The sequence below is a fragment of the Girardinichthys multiradiatus genome, chromosome 1 (genome assembly GCF_021462225.1).
Source record: "Girardinichthys multiradiatus isolate DD_20200921_A chromosome 1, DD_fGirMul_XY1, whole genome shotgun sequence".
In the NCBI taxonomy this organism is placed as follows: Eukaryota; Metazoa; Chordata; class Actinopteri; order Cyprinodontiformes; family Goodeidae; genus Girardinichthys; species Girardinichthys multiradiatus.
The window spans coordinates 33,898,966-33,922,809 of NC_061794.1; the positions used below are offsets into that span (position 1 = coordinate 33,898,966).

The following is a 23,844-nucleotide window of genomic DNA, read 5'->3' on the forward strand; positions in this document are numbered from 1 at the left end:
CATTTTCCCAAAGGACCATAAGAACTTTTCCCCATGTTGGATCTATTTCATCACAGAGAGGTGAAAATCCACTCCACAGCTGGTCATCCTCTCCCCTTTACTAGCTTCATCTCCCCACTTTCAACTTTCAGCAAAATTACATCTTCAAGACACCCTGAGGTGAAATTTAACTTTATTCCTTCCACTGCATTGTCTGATCTGTCTCGAGCTCAATATCCACTGTTATATAGCAGGCCAGGAGCCAGACCCCTTATCTAAACCCATCGTCCTCCCTATGTCGCGCACAAACCCACAGCTTAATTCAATCACAGCGGGAGTCAGAGATTACCGCCTTGTATAAAGAAGGCAAAACGTATTTCTGAGTTCATACTAAAGTTATTATCTTTAAAGGCATGGACGAGGTGGAAACTGGGCCAGACAGTGCTCTGCATCTCGCAAGAAACAGCATTACGATGAAGACAGCAGAAAACTGAGAAGCTTCAACATTTTTTTTTCCTATCCTCATAAGAATGCATTTTATGACTTGGCTGGGTTTGAATTCTAATGCGCTCATTCTCCTGAAAAAAAGAACTGGAGCATAACTTTGTTTTATCCTTGCAGGAAATATGAAGTAAACAAAACAAGAAGACCAGAAAGTCAAACTAAGTGGGTGCTGTTGTTTCCTGAAGAACAACGTAAAGAATTATGTGAACTGTTTTTACATTTAAGATTTTTGGATTGAGAACCAAGAGAATCATTCAGTTCACTTTGGTGACATTTATGTCAAGTTTTTAAAATGTCAGATCTCTACAAACAATGTCAGCTTAAGCGGAGAGACACTTTAAAAAAAACATTACTTTTACCTATAGCCTGAAAGTGGGGTTTAACAAAAGAAACTGAGTAGAAATATCCCACAAAAATGTGAATTTAACATGAGTAAACTACTAATGTTTTCAGCATTCATCTACTCTTGTCTTTTAGTCTACTCTTGTACCTTGAGACATTCCTGAATATGTTTTTTGTGCTCTGGTGGGATGCATCTTACTGGAAAAGTAAGTTTTTCTCAGAGTTTTTTTTTTCTTCCCTACAGCAGTATACAGCAAAAATAGTTTAGTAGGTGTTCCATGTCAAGGTAAAATCCGTATGCCAACACTAATGTACACCCCAGAGAATACTGCAATGTAGAATGATGATCACTTCCATTGTCATTCCCTGTTTTTGTTTTCATTTCTTGCAGTTATTTAATTTATGAGCTGCTACAGTCAGTGGCCTTGGCTTCTGAACCCTACTCCACCAATTCCCTTATCTGTACCTCACATAAGGAAACACATACACACACACATTTATATGCCGCTGACAAAGCTAATTCTGCAAAAAAGCTCGGACTTTTAAATATACATCAAAAAGATTAGTAACCATGCTAATTTTTTATTGGTTTAACTGATGCTCTTGTGTTTCCTATATTTTATTTATAGATACAAAAATAGTTTTGTTAACACAAATATTGTAAAGCTTTCACAGATCACATATTAAGCTACACTGGTCTTAGCTATTTTTCATAAAGTGCTGTGAAATTGATGAGTGTGGATGTACAAATTTGAAATTTCATTATTCATACAAGCATCAGAGCCACCAGACTTACATGGTAAGAAGATCGATGTTCTCGATCCAGAGGTTTGGTGACAAACATCTTTCCAAGAACAGGGTCAATGCTGAACACCTCGTTGGGTGGTTGATCTGCTCCCACTCCAGTGATGCTGTATCGGATTGAAATGTCCTGGTCCTGGTCTGAACGAATCTGAGTAACAAACAGAAAGGAAGAGTCAATAGAATGTGTTTGAAAACATCTACTCATGTTTTTGTCAGTTTCATAACTGTTACTACAAAACTGAACTAAAAGAATGATTATATTGTCCAGCAATGTTTCTGTAATAGGATTCCTGGGATGTTCGGGTTTGTACTATACACAAAGCTGCAGAGTTTCATTACTTTGTTCTTCAAAACATAAAATTGGATATTATTCACTTCAAATGCACTTCCACAAAAGCATGCACTCCCACATGAGTTAATATTCTTCCCTAAACTTTAACCTTACCCAGGCGTAGGTAAAATGTTCTCCTTAAAATCTCATGATTTACATTAAGAGGGACTTTCTTTTTGTTATCCACAATGTCAGTGTGTCCTCATAGTTCGGTCCTCATAACATAAACAATTCAAACCCACACACGGTTTATAACGTTTGACATTTCTCACCTCAACACACTCAAGAATTCCATTAGTGTAACTGTACAGACTGCTGTGCACTCTGTTTGACAGAAATTGACTACTTTCAATTAAAAAATGTATTTTAGGTTTTAGTTGGAAGGATGGGTGTGTAAAAAAGTCAGGTACAGTAGTGGGTGCAAGCCTTTTAAGGCTGATGCTCTTTGACTACAGAAGAGCTGTGACCAAAACTTACAAATTGAGAAATGGCCACAGGAGCCTATCATTTTTATAATTAGGGAACAAGAGTAAAGTTACTTTTGAGTCAAAAAGTGCACAGAAGAAGACAATTATGTAATAACTACAGGATATAGGAAACAGAATGTTCCTTTCAAAAAATAGGCTTGCATTTTGCTCCAGCTTTCCGTGCCAGATAGGCAGCTAATAGGTGCACCGTGACGCCTTGTGATTTGGACTAGAGTACTGTGTAATTGGGAGTCATTTGGAAGAGTTATTCAATTTAGTGCCCAAATAGAGTCCTAACCTCTAAGCATCCTATTTCTGTCCATTAACAGCCTGACAACCCATGAAATCAGTCAGGGTATCAAAATGACTCAATCATACTCTTAAATATAGAATGCAGGCACATACTGTACAGACACATACGCAAACATGCACATACGCAGAGGAATATTCTTGCTTTTTTCTTCTAATCAATGAGCACCAAGCACAAGAGGAGTAAGATTGTCCAACGCTGTCTCTATGTTTTCCCACTCGAGGAACCAATTTAGCCACACTTTTAACACACTAGGAATTCCAACCTGCAGAGAAAATAGCTGAAGCAACAAGGACAGAGGAAGGACACACAGTATTAGGCAGGTGTCATCTGGGCTCTCAAAACTGCAGGAGCAAAAGCATCACCATTACTGAAAGCGCTGGTTATAACTATTTCCCTCCCCGATCCTCCTCTTCAGCATTGAAACGATCATTAGTGCTCTATTTTTTTAGCAGAACTGAGGTGTGTCTTTGGGATCAAAGAAATGTGATCGCTCACACTCAGCTTCTTTTTAAGTCTTCAAGAGGGTCTGTCACCACATCTGCTAATTCTATTTGTGCCTCTATCCATTTGTTTTCTTTGGGTAACAGGGGGGAGGAGAGCCTCAGAAGGCTATACGCATATCTTCTTGAATTGCTGCTGACAGTTTTGATCATTATTGAGCTGCAAGCATTGACTTCTAATACTTCAAAGTAAGCCTAGCTATTTAATGCTAACATAGAAACAAATTTTCGACTAGTCACTCAGTTGAACTCTGTGAGGTGTCAATATGATGCAATATAATGCCACTTTCAACCCTATCTGTGCACTGGCAAATATAAGCAGTTATCCAACTCTATTACCATCTGTTTTACCCACACTAACCCCTTCTCCTTCCATTTATGGTCTTTTCTCTTCTTTCACTTCTATTGTTCTTGGATTCCACTCCTACCCGTTATACCTGCCTCTTCCCTCTGTGCTCTCTGAGGACTCCCTCCCGTCACTTCAGGTCTCTGTGAGGGCACAGAGGTTATGCATGAAAAATTACTTCAATCCGTTGGCCTTGGCAGTGGCGTATAAATCCTCACCAGTTAGAAAGTGATGGTTCTCCAGAAATCCATGCCTCCTGCCTCCCTGATTTCCTACCTATTTCCAAGTTGTCGCTGCTTGGGATAGATTAGAAATCATTAACATGTTTTCTGCCGTCATTTCAGCCTATTCTGGTATTCTGCGTTGGGTAGATGGCGCCTGTGTGTACGGCCTGCCAGCTCTGTACTTTGAGCATGTTTATATTGATACTAATGTGTGTCATCCAACATGTCAGTTCCATGCTGTCCTATGATTGCCAGACACTCCTAGAGTTTCATCTATCTGCAAACTTACTGGTGCAGTTTGGTAATAATGTACATAGTTTTGTGGTTGAGGAACCAACTATGTATTCCAGCTCCACCTCTCAGGAGGAAGCGACATAGATGGCAGGTACGTGGGTGCCTTACCAAGCTGACGTTCTGGCCTTCCAGGGAATGTTTGACCCTTTCCTGGTCTTTCCCTCAGCTACTCACCCCATGGTGCACCCTGGACCCAGAGTATTGTTGAACTAAGTCAGACATCTCAACCTCATTGCTTTCCTCCTAAATTTCTGCACTGGCGAGGAGCAAACCTGCAGAAACTGTGATCGGTGGCCAGCGCTATACCCGATACTAAAGCCTGCAACCCAGTGCCCTTTAGGATGGGCTTAGTGAATACCAAATCAGTGAAAAAAAACAAAAAACTTTTGTTCGTAAGGATTTATTTTCCCCTCGTGGTTTGGATTTCTTCTGTTTAACTGAGACCTGGATTTTCCCCAGGGAGTCAAGTGCAATTTTTTAACTGCTGCAGGACAATTGTGTATATTTCAATTGTCCAAGTCATCTGGTCATGGTGGTGGGCTAGCTGTGGGCTATCTGTTGTTTATAGATCATACTTAAACTGCCAATCCACAATCCAAGCTTTTAACATGTCTGTTGTCTCGAGAAGCTCCTGATCAAGGACATCCTGACAGGATGTGGTAGAGGATTGGAGCCCAGAATGCATGCAAAGGTGCGATGAGTAAACGTTTTATTAAGGAAAAATGTACTCAGTCAGGTGGTAGCAGAGGCAGGCATGATAAGCAGACAGGTATGGCAAACAGACAAGGCCATGGACAGTCTTGGCACAGTGACATCAATAAATACAGAGAACAGTAATGTTTCCGCAAAGAAAGAACACAATAACGGTGTATATATATAGGCATGGCAAAGGAGAAGCAGGGAGTCTGACTGGCATGGTGCAAGGGGACCGAATGAAGCTTATTAAAGGGTGTGGCAGAAGTGAACACAAAACACAGTTGGTACTAAACAAGGACACAATTAAACCTAAGAAATATAACAGAACAAACTCAGTGCACTCAAAACAGAATACAAGGATCATGAGAAACTAAACCAAAGGACAGACCTAAAGCACCATCTGGAAAATTATCAGAAACATGAACCAAAAACACAATTTGAACAACAGATGAGAGAAAACCTAAAACAACACCCTCAAATCATGACACATCCTGGATTTAATAGATTTATCTTTGTTCTGTCTATCTGTGTGCCACCCAAGAACCTGGACAGACATTGGACCTGATTTTATCCCACTGATTATCTGTTCTTAATCTGGAAATTGGTAATACTGTCTTCTCAAACAATATGCCTATTTTATTTGAAAATGCTAAAGGAAAACTGGATTTATTATCAGAGAGCAGGCAGCTAAAAATTATTTTCCTAGGAATGTTGCTGCCAATTTGAACAACCCTCGTGTTCTTTATAACAAAGTGAACCTTGTTTTAAATGTGAATTAACTTGTTCCTTTGCAAGTCTCAAATAAAATTTCCTTAAATTCTTGTTGGAAAAAGTTGTTAAGATTAAATCTCTGATCAGATTGCCTTCCATGTTAGTGTCTTGTTCAGGTTTGCTTGACCGACTCTCAGTTGATGTTTTCAAATCTTGGTTAAAACCACACATTTCCTTTTTGGCTTTTAACACATTGTGAGTCTGACATTAATTGCATTGTTCAGTCTGATTTTATTGCATGAAATTGTAATTGTAAAAGGAAACATGAACATTTCTTGCCTTTTGATCCTTATACTAGATCATCTTGGCTAACTGCTCAAGAAGCAAAGTTCCACCACCATGACATACTCTTCTTGATTAATAATGAATGTTATGGATCTCATGTGTAAATGCATTAAGTAATCCAGTAATGGATTTTGAGAAAAGGAATCAGCAGGTACTTGGTAGGTAAACCAATATTATCAATTAATACTGGAACAAATGTCTTTATCAACAGCAACAAGATCATTGTGACAGTTTTGCCCCTAAAAGTGAGTGTCTGTGTTAAATAAAATGTCTAGTATGTAGTAAATTGAATGACCTCCTCATAACTACAGTTTGATTATTGGTGGAAAAAGTGAAATATTAAAAACATGGCTTTTAATGATGTATTAGAGCTTTTCTTTTTCTAGGAGGGAATGTTCATGAAACACACAACTTGTCCCTTGGTAAACTGCCATTAGCATATTCAATGGCGTCGCGGTTGGGATTTTGCTAGCCTACTTTAATTCCAAGCAAGTTTTGGTATGTTATGGTTGTCCTGGTGAAACAGCCAACTGTGTCTAGGTTTTAAACGGCCAGCTGTTGATCTGTGGTGAGGTTGAAGAATTCAAAGGTACTCACCCATCTTTAATATTCTATTCCCTGTAAGGGTTATGATTATTGATTAATTAAACTTTATCAAGATTTATAATTTAAAATCATAATTTGAAAAACATTTATTTCTTAACCAAAAATCATTACTGACGAATATCAGAGATGTCCTTTGGTGTTGTGATTATGGGCTCAAAGCTCTTTAATAATTACAATTAGCTATTCATCATTGATAATTGATAAATGTTTAACCAAAAACAAAAAATGTCACTGTTTATTCAACCGCCGCACCGAAGGTGGGGGAACTTCGACCTTGTTTTGACAGATAAATCACTCCTGCACGAAATAAACACAAACGCTTCTCTTAATTATATATATGAAGATTTATTGAAGCCAAATAATTCTGATATACCATTATTCTGGTCCAAAAATCTTCACCTAACTAACAAGCACTATTCTACACAAAGGGAATAAAAATGACTTCCTAACAATAATAATAAAAGAAAAATATATATGCGCACTGAGTGTCTATGAAGATCAATCCAGCAGTTTTATGGACAAAATGTGTAATTTGGGTTAAACGGAAAAAGAAGTCCTCCAGGTGTGCTGATGTCTCGATTGCAGCGATCAGCTGTTAAAACAGTAGGGCCACGCCCCTTTAGCTTCTAGCAGCTGATTGCCCCAAATCTCGGACAAAGAGTCATAAAATTTTGAGGCAGGAATTCAGTGGAAAAACTCCAGTAATAAAACTGGAACAAAGGAGTAGTCAGGCGAGGCCCAGACCGCAGTTCCTTTGAATGAAAAACTTTTAAAAGTCCAACTTTAACTCCTGGTTGATTTGGTATCAGCCGGACAAAACATGAACACGTATGCTTCTGCAGCGCTTGCACAGCAAGTCAAAACACAGCTCAGCATAAAACACTTCAATCAGTATTGCATGCAACAAGTTGATACCTTGGATTAATTACTGATGATTCTAAATCACCTTAACTATGCCTCATCCTGCCCAGACTTCTAAATGTACCTATCCAATTTAATATAAAAAGAACAAAATTAAGCTGACGTTGATTTAATCTCTCCACCAGCTGAGGATGGGTCAGGTTGGAAGAAAAACGAGGGAGGGGAATCACGTGTCCGTGATCAACTCAAGAAATAGAGGGGAAAATACAAAGGACTGTTTAGTCGACTGAATCAACAAGGAGGAAACTCATCTCCTTGGAAATAAAACCTCTGTGGGTTTTTCACCTGCGCCGGGTGTCAGCTTGGTCTTCGATTGGTATATGAATCTTCTGACCTTCTTGTCTCAGACAGATTTCCAGCTTTCAAGCTCTTCCGAAATGGCCTTGTGGAGCAAAAGTTCACCTATGAGCTTTTGTCTCGCCAGATATGCGCCTCCGTTGCATTGTCCCATGAGACACGCTGGAAATGGCCACAAAACTTTATTTTCTGCGGGTTTTACAATCCTGGGTGACGTCAGAGCAGTGATGTCTGTTGAGCTGCGCATGTTCAACTGTGCAACCAAAATGAATGACTCCAACATCCCTTTGTGCAACGCCCTGGTACCATTGGTAGTGAAACAAACCCTCAGCATGACGTAAACACCATCATGCTTGATCAGTGATGCCCTCAAACATACTTCTTGTGTTTGTAGCAAAATAGCTCTGTCTGTGTCCTCTGGCCATAAAACGTCAATTGTGTATGAATGTCTTGAGAGGGCTCTTTCTTTATCAACATCTTCACAGTACTTGTTAAAGTTAAAATGGCTTCACAGCGAATCTGGTGTTCTGTCATCTTCTAATCTAAAATAGACTTAGCCCTTGGTTGTGCCTGAGCATTCTAAACTGTTTCCTTTCATATAAGTATGACAGTTTCAGTAAGATAATTAAAACTTTGCCATAGATGGGTTTTCAAACAGGATAATGATCCTAACCACACATCAAAACTAATTTTGGAAAGAGTGGGCATGGTAATATTAGGCTTCTAGCATCAACATTAACCTTGTTGAAACAATATGATGAAAAGACAGGCCCATGTAGAGAAACCAACCTGTTGAAATAAACTATTCTGAGTGGTCAAATATAAGGTGAGATCTATGACAGACCAAATAAAGTTAAAGGTTTCTCTGCAGTCTGCTTTGGGATATTTATTTTAATATTATTGGTGTAAGTATATATTTCTGCTTGTAAGTATAATTTTGACCCTGTGTGGATTAGTGAAAATACACAATAAATTTAAATTTGTACACCCATTTTGATTTTAGAAATTTTTGTTGAATTTCTTTCCACCTTAGGAAATACATTTTTAAATGAATCTCCTAAAGGCACAACTTAATTTGACATATTTAATGTTTTTTAATTTCTTTTTGCCTTCAGCTTTTCATTCCTCTGATTTTTTTATCATCTAAGGAATTTTTAACAAGTATCTATATGGTGTAGAAAATTGACATAGACCTCTTGGTTCAGAGGGATTGGCTGTGAGAGAGAGAAACAGAGTCACAACTGCATTATCCAGAATCAGAAAGCAGATACTCTCAAAATGACCCATTTGTGAGTGGATCAAAGCAATTTCCTTCATTACTGACAACATTTCTGGTTCTTATGGAGATCTTATCAGTGGGCTTAATGCTATTCTGTCAGGCAAAACTGAATCAAATGCAAAATTATCATATCACTAGGTCTTCAGGGAAAACACTCATCCGAAAATCCAAGAAAGAGGAATGAATAAAACGGAAGTACAACTCAGTCACTGAGCTCAGGATGAATACATTCTGAACTTAAATAAATGCTATAGGGAAAAAAGCATTCAACTAGTATGTGTCACTTTCCATACAACTCTATATGGTGTGCCGATGAGTTTATATATACTCATCAGGAACATGAATGTCAGACTACAAGAGAGGTTTTAAAACACATGCTTGCACCGCTCTTTGTCAGGATGAAATGATCATACAATAAACAATGATTTTTAGAAACTAGAAGTACCGAAGCTTCTGGTGCAATTGTGGCTAGAACTTGGCCACTCTTATAAGCAGTATGAGCTGATCTTGTTATGTCCCTTTTTCCAGTTAATATAGTTAGCATTGCTTTGTCTTCCATAGTTTGGGACTAAGAGTTCTAATATATTTTTGTAATTGTTGTTTTTACATTACTTTTATCTTTTTGTAAACACTTGATTCTCCTACCCTCCATGTATTTGTTACCTCTGGTCTCTATGTGTGAACGATTTTGAGTTTTGCTCGTTAACTGTTTTTGTAATCTGTTCTGTTTCTGGATTCTTGTGGTGGAGAGGTCATCAGGATTAGGCCTTATTTGTTTTGCTAAGGTGTGGGTTTGTTTTTAATCAGTTTCCAAGAGGGTAAAACATCTGATATATTAACTTCTGCTCATAATGAATTCCATACTGAATTGGCCAGTGATGTTTTTGTTATTGTCGAGTCTTCTTGGCCTTTTGCTGTAGCACAGACAGCATGCACAATCTGTTATGTCTCAGCAATAGTTTTGTTGACAAATGTCAACATAAAGTGGATAAATGTTTCAAAGTCTACAAAACATCTAAACATACATATTTAATGACAGGGGAGGTATGACAAGTCTATTGTTTAAATATTTAGAGTATCTGCCATGCAAAAGTTTGCAACAAGAACTTAGAGGACTTTTTATAAAAGTAGTTTTGAATTTTCATGTATGTCTCCCACCTCAGCACAGTACAGGTCCTTCTCAAAATATTAGCATATTGTGATAAAGTTTATTATTTTTCATAATGTCATGATGAAAATTTAACATTCATATATTTTAGATTAATTGCACACTAACTGAAATATTTCAGGTCTTTTATTGTCTTAATACGGATGATTTTGGCATACAGCTCATGAAAACCCAAAATTCCTATCTCACAAAATTAGCATATCATTAAAAGGGTCTCTAAACGAGCTATGAACCTAATCATCTGAATCAACGAGTTAACTCTAAACACCTGCAAAAGATTCCTGAGGCCTTTAAAACTCCCAGCCTGGTTCATCACTCAAAACCCCAATCATGGGTAAGACTGCCGACCTGACTGCTGTCCAGAAGGCCACTATTGACACCCTCAAGCAAGAGGGTAAGACACAGAAAGAAATTTATGAACGAATAGGCTGTTCCCAGAGTGCTGTATCAAGGCACCTCAGTGGGAAGTCTGTGGGAAGGAAAAAGTGTGTCAGAAAACGCTGCACAACGAGAAGAGGTGACCGGACCCTGAGGAAGATTGTGGAGAAGGGCCGATTCCAGACCTTGGATGACCTGCGGAAGCAGTGGACCGAGTCTGGAGTAGAAACATCCAGAGCCACCGTGCACAGGCGTGTGCAGGAAATGGGCTACAGGTGCCGCATTCCCCAGGTCAAGCCACTTTTGAACCAGAAACAGCGGCAGAAGCGCCTGACCTGGGCTACAGAGAAGCAGCACTGGACTGTTGCTCAGTGGTCCAAAGTACTTTTTTCGGATGAAAGCAAATTCTGCATGTCATTCGGAAATCAAGGTGCCAGAGTCTGGAGGAAGACTGGGGAGAAGGAAATGCCAAAATGCCAGAGGTCCAGTGTCAAGTACCCACAGTGAGTGATGGTCTGGGGTGCCGTGTCAGCTGCTGGTGTTGGTCCACTGTGTTTTATCAAGGACAGGGTCAATGCAGCTAGCTATCAGGAGATTTTGGAGCACTTCATGCTTCCATCTGCTGAAAAGCTTTATGGAGATGAAGATTTCATTTTTCAGCACGACCTGGCACCTGCTCACAGTGCCAAAACCACTGGTAAATGGTTTACTGACCATGGTATCACTGTGCTCAATTGGCCTGCCAACTCTCCTGACCTGAACCCCATAGAGAATCTGTGGGATATTGTGAAGAGAACGTTGAGAGACTCAAGACCCAACACTCTGGATGAGCTAAAGGCCGCTATCGAAGCATCCTGGGCCTCCATAAGACCTCAGCAGTGCCACAGGCTGATTGCCTCCATGCCACGCCGCATTGAAGCAGTCATTTCTGCAAAAGGATTCCCGACCAAGTATTGAGTGCATAACTGTACATGATTATTTGAAGGTTGACGTTTTTTGTATTAAAAACACTTTTCTTTTATTGGTCGGATGAAATATGCTAATTTTGTGAGATAGGAATTTTGGGTTTTCATGAGCTGTATGCCAAAATCATCCGTATTAAGACAATAAAAGACCTGAAATATTTCAGTTAGTGTGCAATGAATCTAAAATATATGAATGTTAAATTTTCATCATGACATTATGGAAAATCACAATATGCTAATATTTTGAGAAGGACCTGTATACTGTTATGAACTCAGCAAACCTTAGAAACTTAAGTTGATCTTTAGGAATTTATGGTGTATGCACATTGAACACTTTTTAAACTGTTTTCCCCAAAAAGACAAGGTATAATTTATTTTTAATTTTTAATATTCTATTCTAAGTGCATTATGACCACCCAGTAAGAAAAAAACTATGTTCACCCACATATCGAACTTAATAAGGTATAGAAAATACAGACAAATTGAGAAGGGTCATATTTCATTGTGAAAGGAAAATACCAATGCCAAAATCAACAACTACAAGGCAGCTAGATAAACACCTAAATTTACTTCTTTAAAAAAACAAGATTATGTCAATAGATTAGTTTCTGGTCATCTTGGTAAAATTCACTAAGTAGTGCAAACTCCACCTTTTTCCTGCAACTGTTTTGCTCCCACTGTTTTCTCATTTGTACACTGGATTCACTAAGGCAATTGCACTAAATAAGTGAAGCTTGGTCCAAACTTGGCCTTCAAGACAAGCGGATGGAAGCAGTTTGCAATATGTTGGCATCAGGACCCAGTAGTTAGTAATTATCTCTTTAGTCAAAATTACAACAGGGGCAGCTGTGTGTTGAGGGGCTGGGTGCATCTGCTAAGGTTTTCTGATTCCTGGGATGCTAACTTTTGTTGGGGTTCTTTTGGTCTTGGGGTAGTTGGAGGAGCTCCTCTCTGTTGTCGCCTGTGATCTTCAGGGACTCCCTAGCTATGGTCTACGCTGCTGTAGTGTGGGCAGGGAGGAGACAGAGCAGGTCACTTTTTTAACCATTATCTTTCAAGATGTTAAACACTACCATCAATGGTCTTTTACAATGCAAATCAATTTGCACTGGCCGTAATTTAAATATAAATCAATACTGGTAAACTTTTTCCTAAATGTATTTATAATACCTCATTGAAATGCAGGTAACCAGCACAGGCATCAGGAGACATTATTTCCTAGACAGAGCTATTTTAGGAGCAGATCTGTGTCTGTAGCTTCAGAATTAGAAATGTGCAAGCTCAGGTCTGCACACATTTAGCAACCACAAAAACCTTTGTGAATATGCCCATGGATAACAACACAAAAGAAATAGCTTGGATATAGCAGAATCACAGCAGGTCTTTCAACAACAGTGGGTAAACAAAATACATTAATCTATCTATCAAAGGACAAACAAATTCATTGTGCCAAACTGAGGAAGGTATTTAAAAATGGACAGCAGGTGTGGTAAACAGAATGTTACAGCTAAAAACAAACAAAAGGTTGGCTGCACAACTATATTATAATGCAATAGGATATTGTAATAAAAAAAACTAATATTTCTCATCAAAATGATGTCTCTTGCAAAGCTCAATGCAATTGCCATTAAAGTCTAAAATATTTACACTGCACCGAGATTTGTAAACAGTTTGAGATTTATAAACTATTTATTCTATTTGCAGAAAATTTAAAACTGGAACACTGTTTATTATTTTTGGCAATTAGAGTTAGGGTTATCATTTCTGGATTCAGACGTGAGTAAAAGTGTAATTTATGAACTAGTCACACTTGGAGTGTTATACGTGCACTGACTACAGGTTATTTAAAACACTATTATTTATTATTTTTGAAAAAATTGTTCTCTTTATAAAATGAGGACATTGTGTCGTTGCAAATTCAATGTTGCTTACTGTCTCATCTTGTGAGTTTAATGCATCATTGTACATTTATTAGTAACATATACAGTATATGAAACATATGTAGCCAACATATTAAAGCAGGTTTGTTAAATGGTAAATGAACTGAACTTATATAGCGCCTTTCCAGCCATACAGACCACTCAAAGCGCTTTACACTAGAGCCACATTCACCCAATCGCACTCACACATTCATACACCGATGAGCAGATCGGTAGGCAACTTGAGGTTAAGTGCCTTGCCCAGACACACACCGACATATGGCAGGAGGAAGCTGGAGTCGAACCCACAACTTTCTGATTGCAAGACTAGGACTACTCTATCTACTGAGCCACAGTTGCCTCTTTAGGGATTGTTGTGTGCATGTGTGCCACTGAGGTATTCTGCAGTGTGCTAGTACTCGGTGGATGACACTGCTTTAGTGAGCTGTGGGACAGTAGAAATAGTCTGTCACTTACAGACAGCTAAGCTAAGTCACAGCAAACCCCTAAAGAGTTGAAAGCCGCGTCTAACAGACAGAAAAAGAAACATTACTTTAACAGGACAATAAAGGCTCACAGCCACATATGAAATCCAGACACTGGTCCACAGGTCACATACTGACTTGTTACCTGAGAAGAGCAAGAGCCCCTAGAAAAAAAAGAAACTTTTTAGGTGGTATTGCATTCCACGTACACACTCCATCTGTCAAGTGTGTCTTTAGCTACAAGTCAGGATAGTTTCTGCATTAAAAGCTTTGCTGTGGCCTTTCTTAAAACATGGACATTGGCTCAGACTTTGATGTTGAGCATTCTAGCTTTCATAAAAGGCAGGACAGGGCTGATGTCTTAGATCTTATTCTGAAGTAAAAACAGGAAAGGAAAAATGGGGAAAAGAAAAAGCTTTATATCTTCAAAGAAAAAACACAAATGGTTTACCAGAGTAGTTGGCGAGCACTAGATGTATTTTATGTGAACAGATGCACCTGTGATCGTTCAAGTCTTTGACTGATATAAGCGGTTTGAATCTAAAAATGCAGAAACAAAAACCAATGTCACATAATGGTGTGTCAGTTTTGTTTCTCTATATGAGATTGCACAGAAATATCTTTACTGCTAGGTATTCTGAACATTTTTACACAGCTAATATGGGGATAGCATTCATGACACATACACTAGATATGATTTCTCTTGACCACAAGAATCTGACAAAGATCATACAGGCATTGACGGGAAAATACACGTGGCTTCTTGACTAACATGGTTAATTTCAGTAATATGTCTCACAGATTTATAAATAAAATTTGTTGCACTTAATCCTCATCAAGACCATCTTCTTATTTGATATTAAGTATAATATTATCTAACAATGGTAAATGAAAAACAGTTTTCCAAATCTAGGTCTGCATGTTTTTGATTTCATATTTTATTGGTCGCAATAAATACTATTAGTATTTATTTAGATTCCATGTCCCCAACCTCTCTCGGAACATGAGAGAAACTCTCCTGTAGGGCTGAGCTAAAGATTTCCTTAATGGTGTCCTGGGAAGGATGTTCTCAGATCAGTCTCGTCACTTGTTAGGGTTTGACAGGTCAAGATCCAACTCACTACCAGGTGGTGATCAGTAGGCAGCTCTGCCTTTCTCTTCACTCAACTGTCAGCGCATCACCACTTGATAGTGAACTGGATTTTGGCAGTCATTCCAAGATATAACACTGCAGGAGTTATAATGCAACTGCAAAATCAACAATTTACCTTTGAAACCTTTCTTTCTGAGGTTCTGACAATAAGCATTTTTATTATGCTGCTTAACTTTGTGCAGTTCACCTAAAATAAGTGACCAGAAAGACACCTGAAACTAAATACATCTTCCTTCAAATGCTTGTGTTGGGACCCAGTCATGGGTTACAACAATAAAGGATAGTAAGAAATTTTCTGGAACTTTAAAACTAAATTGCATTAACCTACTTCCAGCACAGCTAGGAACAGGAGGGTAATAACGGACTTCCCGTGACGTCATTGTTTGAATAAAAACCCCGTGTTCCAACAAACAGATTTCTTTCCATGCAGATCCCCACTGGAACCCGACAGGAGAGGTACACGCGCGCATGTCTCCTTGCTGGCAAGCAGACATGACTCTTCAACTTGGATCCAAAAGTGACTACATGCAACAAAGTTAAATAATAATTGGCTGTTTGAATATCCAGCATTCGTTCATATAAAGGGTGTAAAGAGACAAGCTTGACTTGACTTTTCTTATGAGGCCTCCAGAAGCAGCCCCTAATTGAAGCAGATTTCCCCCACGGCCTGGAAAAGAAGGCCGCATCGCATGCCTTCCTGCGAGAACGTCCAGGTAGTGAGAGCTACCTCGCTGCATTGTGGCCACTTAAGGAGCCGAACGTGCCTTTGTCGTACGGCTCGGCCGGGCCAGCTAAAAGACACTATGGAGGTTATCTGCAAGCTAACCTTTTGTTTACCCACACATGGATGTTTTCCTCAACGCCCAGGACAACTTCAAGAGGTTGTTAGTTTGCAATCCAGGAAATAATATTTCCCTAAATATTATTTTACTAAATGTGATAACGAACTAAACACCAATAAAGATCATTTACCCAGAAAGGTTGTTGGTCCTCATTCAAAATAAGATTTTCTGTTATATTATTTTAACATTTTCGTAATAATGTTTCTTTAAATATTATTTTACTAAATAAAGGCAGCTAATTTAACACTGTTGAGAATTGGTCATCCAGAAGGTTGGTCTTATTCAGCAAATCACTCTTTAAAATATTATAAAATATTTATCTGATCTTTTGAATGGTTGTTTGAAGGTATACAAATTATTGCCTAAGTTAGTTCCAAGACTAACTTAACTTCATTTCCAGATTCTTCAAGATAATCCTTGGTTCTCAAACATAAATAGCATTGCATGGTAATGTTGCATCACTCTTTTGGTCATGGTTTTTAACCATCTTTGATTCACTTTTTTATATTGTACGTAGCCCATTAGTCTTCCTTATTCTTTAATTCTGCTTGGTAGTTTAGTTGGGTTGTTTTAGCATAGAAAAGAGTTTGTTGATTGAAATATGTTTGACTTCGAGTTGACTTATTTTTGTTAATAAATTCTTGTATTTTAAGAAATTGTGTGAATTCATTCTATGCGTATACAGAGTTTTGCTTTTTAATAATGCCAGAGCCTGGCTCATCCCTTTCAATTTTGTCCTAATACCACCGCCTTATTGGGCTGGTATTCACCTGACAACTGAAATATTATTTAATAAAATATAAAAGTATTAATATTAAATATTAAATAATATATTCATATTTATAATCACAACACTTGTTTTATGTGTTTGACTTTACTAATCCATTGAAACATGAATTATTATGGTGTCTGAGGTGTCAAAAATGTCTTTTTACTTTACAGTCATATGGCTAGCTACCATGCCCGGACAGCTTTATGTCATGCAATTTTTAATTCCAGATTTATAGAATGAGCAGAAATGACTGATGGGAGGAAAGATACAATTTCAGATTTATCCTGCATAGCAGTTCACTTTGGGATGTGAGAGAATGAAACAGAGAGATGGCACGCTTGGCAGGCTTTGAGTCATTTGAATGATAGCTACAATTGTGCAGGTGAGATTATTCAAATACTTTTATCCACATTAGGGAAAATAACATGGGGTAATAGAAGGTAAGCACTGAATAGCTTTTCCAATTATTGCACTGTGTAAGGAGTCTGGTATTTAATAGAGCTGGCTTATGGCAAATTAGAGGTGCTATTCCCCCCAGAGGTAACAATGGATGGACTCTTCTTCTCACTCCTTTCTTCCAGGCTGTGTGAATAAAAATAAGACAGCCATTGTCGAGGCAGACAAAGAACAGCCACACCCCTTAGCTTTGGCTTAGCGAGGTTAGAGTATGAGCCCTGTCATCTCACTATTACCTCTCTCCTCCTCTGTCTCCGTCACCCTGTTTCATTAGGAGATTGATTAAATTGTGAAATTGGGAGTGTGATGGATGCATGAATAACGTCTCCAGACGCTCCCAAAGGGTTTGGCAAGGACAATATCAAGGACCCCCCCCACTGTTACTCCTTTTTCACACTTCATCCCTTTATACCAAGGAAACTCAATCTGGGTAATTAGAGTAAAGACTGTAAGACACTTGTAGGGGAGAGAAATGCACAGGGAGAGAGGGTAAAAGTGGTGAAAAAAATCTGCTGCTACTGCACTTTTCCAAGCCATTACTGCCTCCCTCCCTTTCCATCAACCTGAATTCACACACATTTCTGCACTGTCCACCCTTCATAGCCTACTTTCTCCTTCTCTTTCCTATTGCTTTTGCTTTCCAATTCCACCAGGCAGCAGCCAAGAAGAGAAATGCACACATGTGAGAAAAATGAAGGGTAAAAAACATAGAGGACAGGGGAAATAAAAGATGGAAAATTAAAGTGGTTGTAAACTGGCTACATCAGCAGAACTCAAGCAGAAACTGAGCTGTGCTGACTGGAAGACCTGGAGACAGAAGCTGCAGTGTAGTTGATTGGATATGCATATTGGGAGCAAGTTGGGAATTTCACCTCTTGACCAAATGTTTAACCGTTTTGGGATGTTGTGCTACTATATTACATTGGTTTTACATTATTTGGAGTTCCATAAATTAAACTTAACCCAAAGGATGCAAACACCTTTGGATAAAGTTTGAGAAAAACTAAATGTAGGAAGTGATGGAGGGAAGATGTTCAGGTGGAAGCTGGGGCACTGTGTGGGTTTTATGTTGACTGGATGCCTGACAAAATGAGCCACTCCCTGCCAAGTCTGCTCCTGCCAAGCACAGGCAGATACTGAAGAGGGGCTGGACCTTGCCTTGCTCCTGTGGGCTGTTTTAAAAAGACACACATTATGCATGTTGCTTGCAGAGACACACAGAAGCCACATCCCATGTGCACTCAAACATTGTGGTCACGCAACAAACCACTAAGTGTGTGTTAGGATTTTTTTCCCAGAGATGTTCTGGTTTCCTCTAACTGAGCGAGGAATTCTGCTTGGCAAACTCCACCTCAGCAAGAGTCCAACTGTCATATTGACAAATGAACCTTGGAAGACTAAGGAGGTGTGTGAATATGTTTGTAAACCTATGTGTGTCTCTCAAATTGTGTATTTTTCTGGAGCACAAGCATACATATCAAAGGGAGGACATACAGATGGCTGGTGTACATGAGGTTTTAGGTATTTTGACAACAGCTGGCCAGCGAATGCTTGTTATCAATCAAAAAATGGACCAGAGCCATCAGGCTACACTTTCTGTGAACCGTTTTTGGTTCCCATAGGCCATGTACAACACACTGCTGGAGATTTGGAATGCAACATCCAATCTAGACAGTTTGATAACATGTCTGCTTTAATACTAGGATCCCAAAGACTCCAATACCTCCTAAAACCACCAAAAGGAGTCATTTTTACCATGTGTCTGAAATAACCTAACATAGACAAACATGACAGGTCGATTAAATTTTTTTATTTTCTTCTTTCAAACATTTTAATAGTACTTTTAGAGTAAAGTAATGGCCATTAATACAATATTTAACATTTTAATTTGTTTAGCTGAGGCAGATTTAGCTGAAACACACCAATTAAAACAGATCAACAATTGATATTCATTGCAAAAATGTTGTTATAAATGCAAAAATACACTCCCATAAGATTTTATTGCATACTTCTGTCCTGATTTCTCAGTAGCACAAACACGAGACAGCATGCAGTTATCAATACAATGAATTTGTGGTTGTAGATGTATTGCAACTGCCTTTTTACTCCAGAGTCGTTGCTCTCTTATTTGCTTGTCACATTTAAGGACAATTTTGAATTGGTTTAAAGGTGTACTCAGGTGGGAATTGTCTACAGAATTCACAGATGAAATTATGTCAGGTTAGTAGGAGGCATCAATGTGCAGGAGAAAACGTGCACTTTTGCCATTTCAGTATCACTGATCAGTGACCCCACTCAGTCTGGATTCTTTTAGCAAAACAGTCTTAACTCCCCCAATCCAAGTGGTGACAAGACCTATTTTACATTCATTATTTTGCTCTTGTTCATTAATAACACAATATGCATCAGTCAAACTGCCATCAGTTTACAGCCAACTGCAGGAAACTGCATCATTCAGATATTTTTATCTGCAATAGTGTATTTCCATTGTTTGTCTCTCTGGTTCTAAAGAGTGTGTTACAAAAAAAGTAGAATACAATTTTCTCATTGATTGGGTACATGGCCACAAATACCTGGTGTCTGCCTCTGATTGGTTGATCAGTCTCTAGAGACAACTCTTTGCCCAAAAGCTGCTGACTTTTAAGGCAGCTAAGGCCCACACAGAGAAACAGAACCACAGAACCAACACGTCTTGCCCAACCAGGTTTACAGGGCAAAACTGAAAGTTTTTGTGTGAATATTCTGCAAAGATGTTTTAATTTTTGCCCCTCCACCTCAATGTCTGTCAAGCATCACCTGGTTCCAAATTCAAAGTTGTAATTCCCTATCAGCTGAGCTTTGGGGCTGTGAGAGCTACACACCTGTAGTAATCAAGTCGGTTCCATGAGTAAGCTAACAGCCCAGTTTTAAGAAAACAGTAGGCACCCTTTTTAAGTACTGTTGTGGCAGTTCTGGTGTGAAAAGCTGGCATATACAAGTTACCTAGGGAAGAAATGCATCCTTTAAAAAAACATTTTGACAACTTTTTATATAGGTTATGAGACTGATTAAATTATGAACATCAACACAGCTTAATGTAACTTATCAATGGGTACCAAGGTATACATAGTCCCAAGGCCAACATTTTGTCTTGCAAATATCCCATAATTTAAGTGACATTGAAGAGAGCTGTTTGAGGAAAAGCTATTAAATATGAGCCACAGGGTGTTTGAATTACACTGAGTCAGAAATGCCCAGGGAGTCAAATTAACCCCTTGGCGGTACTAGTGTTGAAATGACACTGACTATATAACGACAAGTACAAATCACCTCATTTAAAGAAGCATTTCGTATAGCCTCAGTTGAGCTATAACATCGTCTTCATAAGCAGGGATGCAGGGGAAAGAGCAAAAAGCTACACATCACTCACATCAGAGTTTTATGAACAATGAGGGATGTTAAATATTTTATAAAGGCAAAAGAGTCAGCACTCTTTTCTGTGGGAAATAAAAAGTGCAAATACAAATGTGTACAAATCCAATCAGGGAGCTGTGGTTAAAAAAAAACAAAAAAAAAAACATCATAAGTGAAAAGCATTGAAAAACCAGCAAACTTTTTATCTAGTGCTAACCTGTTTACCTGAGGAGCTGTTTTGTCTTGAGATGCCATAAAGCATTATAGTGCACATTGAGATTTTATTACAAATACACACAGCGGCTAGGTGTGCTTGTGTCTCTGTCTGTGCTCCTGGGTGTCTCAATGATTCGGTGTGTGTCTGCAGCTGAGTGGAGTAGTGGGAAAACATCTTTCTGCCATGACAGTATCCATTATATTTCCAAGAAAGGATCCTGACTGAAGCTTTGTATTGTGAATAACAAAGTAAATGGGATCAGATTATACAGGCACATGCCTCAATTTTGATTTCGCTCACATTTAACCTCCTACGAAGAATGAATCAAAGAGGGAGAAATGGGAATATACAAGAAAGTAGAGTAGGATTACAATTTAACTTAACATCAGTTGCATCGAAAAGGACCTTTAATGAGTTCATGCTCAAGAATCTTTCAACAATTGCTCCTTTATTGTATTCTCTTTAAAGGCTCCTACTTTGTATGATTTTTTGTGTTTACTTATTTTTTGTTATATCTAGCATTCATTGAATGCAGAGTGGGGAAGTTAGTACCACTGTTGCCCCACATCAGGAAAGTCCTGGCTTTCCCCTTGCCCTTTTTTTTCTCTCTCTGTCATCACCACCTTTGTTTCTTTATAATTTTTATAGCCTATCCAATTTACTGCCCAAACCAGATGCGGCCTGTTGCACTGCTTTTTTTGAGTCAACTGAGCAATGAAAGAAATATCTTACATCCCCCCTGTTTTCAAAGGAAACCGGATACTTAGATTGCAAGGCAACCAGATCCAACCAGACAAAAAGTCACTTAAACAGAAACTGTCTGACATAATGGACCTATGGACACCATGTATTACACTCTCTACCATGAAGTCCTAAAGGAACATGGGTTATGCATCTGGGCAATGATCTGAAGCACACTAGAAAATCCATCTGTGAATGGATTAAAATAATAATAATAACAATAACAATAATAATAAGTATTGGAAGCATTGGAATAGCCCAGTCAAAGCCTGGAAAACTGAGATACTATTCAGACTTGAAAATCAGGTTTTTCACAGCTCTAAGTGTGTGTCTGTGGGGGCATGGTTTTTTGACCTGTGTGTCCGTTGGTTGCCCTGTGACTGGCGACCTGTCCAGTGTGTACCCTGCCTATGGCACCATCCTCGGCAACATCGCAAGGACTAAGGAGGTATGAAGAGTGATGGGTGGATGGATGTTTGTTAAACAAAAATCAAACAGTACCTAAACAATAGTACCTGATGGAAAAATCTTCAAAATCTGTCTTTTATCTTCTCCGTACAACTTTATTCACTTGTCCACCTGTCTGTCATTCACTGTATTTTCCCTTCAGCTTTGCTGTCATGCTTGTCCCGTCTGCCTGTCAACATGTCCTTTCAGTTTGACCGACCTTCTCTTACTTTGCCAGCAAGCACCACTACCCTCAAACCCATAACACTTCATTAGTTGTCCCCCATCTCCCTACATCCTCTTTCGAATATCTTCCCTCCCATTTAATCGCATTTAATTTTATCTCGTCTTCAGAGAAATAGAGATTCTTGGCTCTCCTTCATCCCTCAGATCCACAGGGTTGCAGAGGCCAACCTCAGAGGGACCAAACAGAGGCTGTTTGTTAAGCTGTTATTTATCTCTCTCATAAAGTTCTCTTCATAACCTATTAAACAGCCTAGAACTGTTGCCCTTGACGTACACATAGTCTTTTGTCTTTCTGTGAAATGATTTACACTTTAATTTAGTACAAAGTAAACCCAGGAGGGATCCTGCCCGTGCTGAATGATTTGAAATCATGAATATGTTGGTGAAGAAATTCTGAAAAGAAAATTATATTTATCTTTGTTAACGTGTGGACCCTATGCTCATGAGAGTGAGTGGGTGGCTGAGGCATGTCTTTTTATTATTATTGTTTCTTGCTATGTCACTGTTAGTTGTAGTAAATCTGAGTGTGATTGGGCTCTGCACAGCTGGAAAATATTCTCACTGAGAGAAAACAAACCCTAGCTGGGTATGCCTGATGAACATGTTTACTGGGACTTCATGCCACTAATTTCGATATAATGAGATAGTAAACAGTGGAAATTACATTTCAGTCTCACTTCCCTGAACACATGAGGAATCAAAGGCCAAAAGATGCTGACAAATACATAAATGCAGTAGCAATTTGTTTTTCCAGTCAATAATAGGATATTGCAGAAGACTCCATTTCCTGCGGCTGATAAATGTTATTACATTGATCTTAGTAATTTCACTATAGGAAAAAAAATTAGGCTCAGAAGTTCCATGCCAAAACAAGAAATGTTTAGGGGGCCCTTTGGAAGGTAGGGGTGGGTTGTGCATGTGTGTGTTTGGGAGGGTGGGGGTGGGGGGTGGGTGGTGAAGAAAAATCCCTTACCTATTCTTTAATAATTTCATGACTGTCATTAAACATTGCTGTGCGTGGGGTATTAATGTGCCCTGAAGGTGTTCACCCCTCCTGGTAAATACCCAGGTCTCATGCACTTTGTAAGATGGGCAAATGTTTCAGTAATGATCTGACATGACACAAACAACATAAGAGAGCATGTTCTTTTACCACAAGGGCTCCATAAACAAAAATAACAATGTAAAGCACTTTTAACTTTGTCAGGTGTTTTACTTATCCTTTCATGACTGTCCACCTGCAGACTCCTTTCTTTAGATTAAAACAGTCGTTGAAATGTGTTTGATACCTCTGTCACACAGTTCCCTGCCAAAATGTTTATGCATAAGTAACAGCTTCTATTTGAGATAACAATCTTAGTGTTACCTGACTTGAAACAAGATGCAATGTCACACACAAGTGGAAACTCTCTAAGGAGATATCACAGGGTATTGAAGTACAAGGTAAGAAAGGGGAGACTGAGAGGAATGTCATGTAGGGTATTTAGAGATAAGTCTGTTCCACTAATTAGGCCAAAAAAAAATGGCGGGCCAAAAAATGGAGGAAAACAGAGGTTAGTAATTTGTAGGATTAATTGTAAACTGAGAATGTTCTTGCTTGACATGCGCAGGAGTTTTGGCTGTTCTTTGTCAGCAAGGTAATGCAGCGAAGAAAATGCAGTCTGGTCAAAATTCCACAAGTGCTATTCAACAAGTTTTTTTTA

The 23,844-nt window shown here is 38.7% G+C and overlaps 1 protein-coding gene across 3 annotated transcripts in view; it reads right to left on the reverse strand.

The window, feature by feature from the left end:
- LOC124869914 (cadherin-4-like) overlaps window positions 1–23,844 on the reverse strand; it is a 395,423-nt gene that overhangs the window by 69,599 nt on the left and 301,980 nt on the right. For all 3 annotated transcript variants that reach the window (XM_047368168.1, XM_047368176.1, XM_047368160.1), the window contains one exon: window positions 1,622–1,777. In XM_047368168.1, coding sequence (XP_047224124.1) covers window positions 1,622–1,777 — 156 coding nt within the window. The remainder of the gene's footprint in view (window positions 1–1,621; window positions 1,778–23,844) is intronic.